Source organism: Chrysemys picta, chromosome 2 (genome assembly GCF_011386835.1).
Source record: "Chrysemys picta bellii isolate R12L10 chromosome 2, ASM1138683v2, whole genome shotgun sequence".
Taxonomy (NCBI): Eukaryota; Metazoa; Chordata; order Testudines; family Emydidae; genus Chrysemys; species Chrysemys picta.
This window is the reverse complement of record NC_088792.1, coordinates 150472712-150480205: the sequence shown is the minus strand read 5'-3', so window position 1 is coordinate 150480205 and position 7494 is coordinate 150472712. Positions and strand designations below refer to the sequence as shown.

The window sequence follows — 7494 nt, the reverse complement described above, 5'->3', positions numbered from 1 at the left end:
TAGGGACTTAGGGCATCAGATTTGTTCCAGTCTGTGCCACTGATTTAGGGCAAATCTCCATCTCTCTGTGCTGGCATTTCCCCTCCATCCAGTTTAGACTGGAAGCTCTTCCGGGCAAGGGCTGTCTTCCAGTCTGTGTGAACACAGCACATAGAGGGGCTAACCCGGTTGAAGCCTCTGTGTCCTACTACAACAAGGTCAGGCGTACATGGCATTAGGTAGTCTATGGGTCTGTGTGCAGGACCAGGGGCTGATATTGTACATGGGCCAGGTGGCGCCTTGGAGCGGATTATTTTTTGTTTATTTTTTATTTTTTCCATGCGATTCCATAAATAACTTTATCTTGGCCTTCCAAAAAAACATTTTGTTCTATTCCTCGCCGTGAACATTCTTCTCATCCGGCCCTGCCGCCCGCTTCCCATGTTGGGTTGCAGAGTCGTTTATCCAGCAGCCAAAATGTGTTGGCGGAGCTTTCAATAAATAAACCAGCCCCGGGAAAAAGTTCACGCGCGTGGTGCTCGGGGGGAAGGCTTGGGGTTTATAGCCCATCATGGACCTGGAGCCTCCGAATCATTTACAGTGGGAACTCAGGAGCATGTCTAGACTGTATGTAGCTGGATTAGTAACAGAGTCGGTCCACTAGAGATGTAGTTTGAGTTAATTTGACGTCTACCTTTATTTAAAAAAAGAACCCAAGGTTGCTGTTTGACACCCCTGTCCCTTGGCTGATTTCAATGGAGGCGCTTTAGATTTGCAGGTGTGTTAGGGGCACAGGGGAGAGTTTGGGGTCACCCTTAGGAGCGCAGGAAAATGGGGCCCTCAGAGGAGACCCCCCGCAAGAGATATCCAAGCCCAGCTCTGGCGAAGAGGTTCGCTTGGCCTCCTGCTCCAGTCCTGCGGCCCCAAGGGTAGGGTTTGCTGGAGAGTTGTTTCCTTCCCAGCTCCAGCTGCCAGAGCAGAGAGAATGAGTCATCCGCTTTGCCCGGCGGCTCCAGAACGCACTGCTTGGGCCCTGGTGATTAGCCCTGGATCTCCCTGGTGCCAGCACAGACCACATGACCACAGAGCCCCTCTCCCATCTGGGATCTAGCCAGCCCCTCTCTTGCCAAGCCTGGGGAAAGCGTGTGAACTCCCCAGCGCTGGCAAGCGTGGTGGGGAGCTAGAACCCCCGCCAGTACCTTGTGTAGCCCTATCACCGAGCCCCCTATTGATCGCCCTAGATGGCACTGCTGCAAAGGGCAGAGTCCTGGCAGCCCATGAAGCCCCTGCCATGTCCCTCAAGCTGACCTAGGCTTGAATGCCCCAGCTGAGAGGGTGAAGTCAATAGCAAAACAGGGTCAGGATTTCACCCCCTTAATTGCACATTCTTAAAGGGCTTAAAAAAACATGTCTGGTTTTGAGGAGCAGCCTGGAACTGTGCCCAGGGTTGGCAGCCAGGACTCCTGGGTTCTGTTCTAAAATATCTGCTCTAGTTCAATCACAAGTCATGTGGCTCAGTTTTCCCAGCTGCAGAATGGGGCTCCTGATACCTAATTACGCCCCATGCCCCGTCTCGAGGTTATTGCTACACAGTCAATAGCTGGAGAGTGCTAAGCGTTATTATGGCCCTCAGACAGTACACACACTCGCTTATTACAAAATATCTTTTATTGTTAAAATATCTCAAGACTTTTCATCAACATCATTCCACACACACTACAGCGGGAAAAAACACAACTCCTGCCATTCACGGGGATATGGTTACGGGGCACAGAGACTCACAGCAGCTCCAAAGAGAGCCCACGCCCATCATAACCCACCCCATGTTGCAATGCCACATGCAGCCAGAGGCAAAACACAGGCAGCCCAAGTGGCATGCGTCATCCCACCGCCCCTGCAGGTGACAGGTTCGGAGACAGCAAACCTCCTCCTCACTTCCACTGGATGTTATAGGTTCTCCTCCACTCTCTTCGGTGTACAGGGTCAGGGGCAAAAATCCACCCCCGCTATTTTTCATCTCTCCACAGACTGCTTGGAAAGCGGGGGGAACGCTGCATTTCAATGTGGAGTCCATACGTGGTAACAAGATACTTTAAAATCAGCACTGGCTAATTGTAATTTCAATAACCAATTGGAGCCAGAATGGTCCATACTGAAAGAGCACAGGACTGGCAGTCAGGATGCCTGGGTTCTTTTCCCACTAGTCAGGCCACTGGACTGGGAGTCAGGACGCCTGGGTTCTTTTCTCATCTCTGACACCCACTTGATGTCTGAACCATAGGCAAGTTACTTCCTCCCCTGAGAATCAGTTTTGCCCCCTGTAAAACGAGGCTCACTCAGGCTTGTAAAGTGCTTAGAGTTCTACGGATTTAAAAAGCTCCGTGCAAGTGTCAACTCTTACTGGTTCTGGATCCCACTTTTGCAGAGTTCCAGGCAGCTGACTCTGTACCCAGAGTTTGTATGGGTGACAGAGAGACCCGGGAAAGGAGATCCCATCCCTGCTGTGAGGGGGTGGTATGATCTTATTAAACACGGGTCTAAGGGGGAAATGACACAAAGCTCCCACAATGGCCAAGGAGTGAGAACCAGAAAGATGTCTCCTGCTCACAGCTCCCATTCTGATGTGCAAAATTAAGCTGTTGTGTCATTTTTAAAAGAACGATTCAGGCTTAGAAACACCGTATCAAAGCTACTAACACATCCTTGATTAACCACCTTCTCTTTCCCACTTGCATTCATACCATAGATGCTTTGATTGAATACTTTTGTTCCTTGCAAACAGATACTATTTGCTTTGGAGAGCTCAGTATGCGTTTGGGGGAGGGGGGGAAGAGACAAACATCAGAGAGACAAACTGCTGAAGGAGCTACAGATCCTAGAGGAAATGACAGAAGCTATCAAGCAAATTAGAGTCCTAGAAGACTCGGCATCCTGGAGAATGGGGCCAGATTCTGTCTGTTTCCAGGATCTGTGAGCGACTTTGACCGCATGCTTTGTTCTGAATTCCGTAGAAAGGTGACGGACTGGGGTAGATACAGGGAAGGGGGGTGTACGTTGTACGGGCTGAGCAAAAAGAAAGGAGGAAAAAAGAAAGAATTCTTCTTTTCATAAAAAAAAAAGGAACCAAGGAAGGAAAATCCTCACGCCCAAACTCTCCTCTCGGTCCCAAGTGCGTCAATCCTATAAAAACCCTTGTGTCCATACCAGCTTGTCCCTCCCCAAGTTCCCCCCCTTGCTAGCAGCTCCACTAGTGGGAGCCCTGGCGTAGACACTGCACCTGCCACCACTGGCCTTTTAACCCCATGCTCACAGGAGGTCATGCTGACATGGTGTTAAAAGCACAGGCTGTCACGGGAGCCTTGTCCGCACTAGGGCCCCCACACTGGGAACTGTCACCCAGAAATCCTATGGCATGGGTTCTCAATCTGGGGTTGACAACCACCCCACCATCCCCATGCTGCTAAATGGGAGAGACATGTCTGAGCTAGATCCCAGCTCCATTGGAGAAGGGTTCCATGGGGGTCCCAGTATGAAGGACTCGGTGAACCCTGGCCCTGTGATTTAGCGAGAATTACCCCAGTGAAGCCGAGAGCAGAATCTGGCCCACACAGACTGAAACCTTTACTGCATTAAACCTCCATAATCACATGAGCTCTGTACATGTTTGTGACCCACCCCACAGCTGGCATAAAAGGGCACAATGCAGCTGTGACCAGCATCAAATTTGGCCCTTGCCTTCCTAAGCAGAGAGAAAGTGTGGCCCGGGGCAGATTTCTTTCTGAGTCTCACCACACCAACCTCCAATGGGAGACAGAAAGAAGGAAGAGAGACTGGCAGGAGACTCTCTTGTAGTTACCTGGAAGGCAGGTCACACATACTCTCCTCTGCAGAGTTGGTGGGAAGAGAGTTTTTCTCATCCCACCCATATGAATGGCATGCACATTAAAGGCTCCCCAGCTTGGTAGAAAATACATTGGCAAACGGGCCGGGGTTTTAACTCGTTTGCAGGAAATATAAAAAGGCTGATCCAAAACAGTCTTTAAAACAGTCTTTTGTATCCACTGCCCATCCCCACTCTTTGCAAACACAAAAGCTGATGAATAAATAGACGTGTTTTAAATAGCGTCGGTGGAATGTTGCCACTATTCCCCCCCCACCCTCACCCCCACACCTCAACCTACAGTCTCCCACCTCCCCTCTGCTCTCTCACCAGGCAGTCTGAGTCCCCTGCCTGCAGAGGATCTTGCGGAAGGCCTTGCGGAAGTCCTGGTTGAAGATGGTGTAGATCACAGGGTTCAAGGAGCTGTTGCAGTAGCCAATCCAGAAGAAGAACTGGAACACGCTGTTGGGGACCTTGCAGAGTTCTGGGCAGATGGCCCCCAGGCTATAGAGAAAGAAGAAAGGGAACCAGCAAAGGACAAAGACCCCGATTACCACAGCTAGGACAAAGGTGAACCTCTTCTCCCGGTTGAGGTGGGTCTTCCTCTTCCAAGGGTTGGCACTCAGGGTCTTCACCCTCCTCACCAGCAGCACCTCCCCCTTGGCAGTGGCCAGGGTCTCCATGCCCTTGACAGAGCTCTGGGGGTGCCCGTTGCGCTGCTTGAGGCTGCAGTGCGGGGAGCGCTCCAGCGGACTGGAGCCAGAAGACTCTTTCTTCTCTGATTGGGGCTGGCAAGGGTTAGTGGCAGATGGCGGCAGCTGCTGCTGCTCCTCCTCCAGGCTCAGGAGAGACGTCCTGTGGGCAGGGAGCGTAGGGGTCGCCGGCTGGTCACTATCCTCATTGGGCACCTGATGCCCATTGGGTTCCCTTTCACTCAGCTGCTGGGGAGAGGTCTCAGAGGTCGGGCCAGTGATTTTCTTAGATGTCCCCTTCTTCTCAGCCTTGGACTTCTTGCCCCTGGAGCCTTGCCGGGTCCGGTGCTTCGCTATAAAGTAAATCCGCAGGTAGACCAGGATCATGATGATGCAGGGGGCAAAGAAGGAGCCGATGCTGGAGGAGAGGATGTACCACGCCTCCTCGTTGAGTTTGCACTGCGGCCTGCCATCCTGGCTGTCCTTCTTGTTCCCCTTGTAGATGAGGGGGGGCAGGGAAATGAAGGCCGCGATCATCCACACGATGAGGATGATGCCCTTGATCCTCTTGGGGGTCCTCTTGGAGTTGTACTCGATGGCCTGGCTGACGGACCAGTACCGGTCCAGGCTGATGGCGCAGAGATGCACGATGGAGGAGGTGCAGAAGAGAACGTCCAAGGCCAGGTATATCTCGCACCAGGTCTTCCGGAAGTGCCAGTAGCCCATCAGCTCATTGGCGAGGGAAAAGGGGATGATGAGGGTGGCCACCAGGATGTCGGCCGCTGCCAGGGACACCAGGAAAAGGTTCTGGGGGGCCTTGAGGGACCGGCTGGTGAGCACGGCGATGATCACCAGCACGTTGCCGAAGATGGTGAAGAGGATGAGGAAGGTGATGATGGCAGCGATGGCCGCGGTGGCTTGGACCGAGTAGCCCTCAGGGCTGTCCATGGCTTGGGGCCCCCAAATGAGGCTGCGGGGGGGGGGAGGCTTCTAAAGAGCAAATCCGAGAGGGGTGGGGAGCGCCCCGCTCGCCCCGCGCTCCGGGCTCGGTTGCAGCCTCGGCTCCCCGCGCTCAGAAGCCCCCATCGGGGCCGGGGCGCATCAGCGCGGGAGCCCCCAGGCTGCGCGCTCCCTCGCCGGCTGCGCTCCCTGGCGCGCAAGAAGTTTGCCCAAGTCTCGCCCGCCGGCCCCTGCGCCTGCCCGGGCTGCGGGACGAGTCGGGAGCCGCCTCCGCCGCTTTTGAAGGCAGCCGCGGCAGGGGCTGTGTGGTCGTTCCCCCATCCCCGGCGTGTGATGTCAGGCAGCTCCGCGCCATCCCCTTGGCAGGCACCGGCAGCGGGGCGAGGAGGGAGGAGACAAGGGCTGGGGCGGGGAGAAGGCGGGGGGAGGAGGGAAGCAGCCGCCGCTTTGCAGAGCAGCCAGAGCCACCTACCTCGCTGCAAGTCGGTGCCCTGGGGGCTCGGCCTCCCCCAGCCCCCTGGCTGCTCCACAAGGGGCTCCGGGGGGAGGGGGGGATCCTCCCGTTTCCACGCATGGCCCGGCACAAGTCCCCCTTTAGCCCCCACTAGGGCTCAGGCTCAGAGACCTGGGGGTCGGAGCAGGGGAAAAGGGGCCCTGCTGCAAAGTTTGAGGACAACCCGGCCAAGCGTTTTTGAGCCATATGAGCGGTAAAGCCACCACCCTGGGTGGACCCCCAGGGACTTTCCTCTGCCTCAGCTTCCCCTGGAAACTCACTGGCCTTGGAAAGAGAGGTGCCAACCAGGCTGGCAGGATAGTAAAGGCTACAAGGAAGCGAAGCGGTAGTAGCCATGTGCACTGTGGCCATAGCTCGGTCATGGGAGGCCTGGGTCTGTTCCCAGCCCTGCCCTGTGAGCTGGGACAAGGCACCGGCTCTGTTTCCCATGCCCCGCCCTTGTCTGTTTAGTGTGAGCATCTCTCTCGCTGTGTCTGTGCAGCGCCTGGCACAATGCGGCTCTGATCACATCCAAGCCCTACAGGCGCTCCTGGGAGACAAACCCTAGAACTGATCGGCCCTGCTGGAACCAATCCAGTTTCCACCCATTTCAGTGGACGGCAAGGTCCCAATCCTGCACGTGCTGATGGGAGATGTTTGCCACTGAGCTCAGTGGGACCAGGACTGGGCACTATGCAGAGTGTGCATGATCCAGTTCTGATGGCTGGCTGCACTTTCGAAAGAACAGAGCCATCACTGGGTCTTCCTTTACCTCCAGAGGAAGAGTCCGGTGTTTTAAAGGATCCTGGTACCAGTGCCGGCTTTGGAGATGGTGGCTGTTTTACTGTGGGGTCAGCATGTCCCCCCTTGCAAACACGGACTGTTACCCGGCTGATTCAACCCCCCCTGCCCTTGTAGCTCAAGAACAAAAAAACCAAACTCTTGCTGCTTTCACATTTAAAATCAAGGGCCAGAGTCTTCGAGGCCCCTGCTCCACTGAGTGGCATGAGAAAACAGAAAGCAGCTGCAGCTCCTCAGCTGTGGTTTCCCTCCCAAGCTGGCGAAGAGCCAACAGAGCCCGTTGTTGGACGGGGAGCTCCCCCATCCCCAGGCAGCCCCTAGCATAGGGACCCATGAGGGGCACGCTGCGCTCTAGCGATCTCTAGCAGCTCTTTGGTTACCCTAAACGATGTCAGTGCCAGGACTGGGTTAGAACCAGCTCTGCTTTGCCTGCACTTGGCAGCTGCCCCCAGACCCCAGCCCCAGTTCTCACGGTGAATGGAAACATTTTCCCGATGCCGTGACTGAATTAAGTACTTTTTGAGAGTAAACATCTTTACTACGGCTCCTTCTCAAAACGCTAGCCAAGCATCCCGTATTTCCTGCGGCCCCTCCCTTTGCCAATGAAATCACATTACCCCACCCCTTCGGAAGCCCCCCTCCTGTCACTTTTTGACATTGGCACCCGCAAGAGGCATCGCTTAAGGGCA

General features: G+C 54.8%; 1 protein-coding gene across 1 annotated transcript; it reads right to left on the bottom strand.

Annotated features, from left to right (window-relative positions):
- Positions 1-1629: 1629 nt before the first annotated feature.
- Positions 1630-5653, bottom strand: ADRA2B (adrenoceptor alpha 2B). Its single transcript, XM_005313402.4, has one exon. It carries the CDS (start codon positions 5497-5499, stop codon positions 4186-4188), a length of 1314 nt encoding a protein of 437 aa, XP_005313459.1. The 5' UTR covers positions 5500-5653; the 3' UTR covers positions 1630-4185.
- Between the last annotated feature and the right edge of the window lie 1841 nt (positions 5654-7494).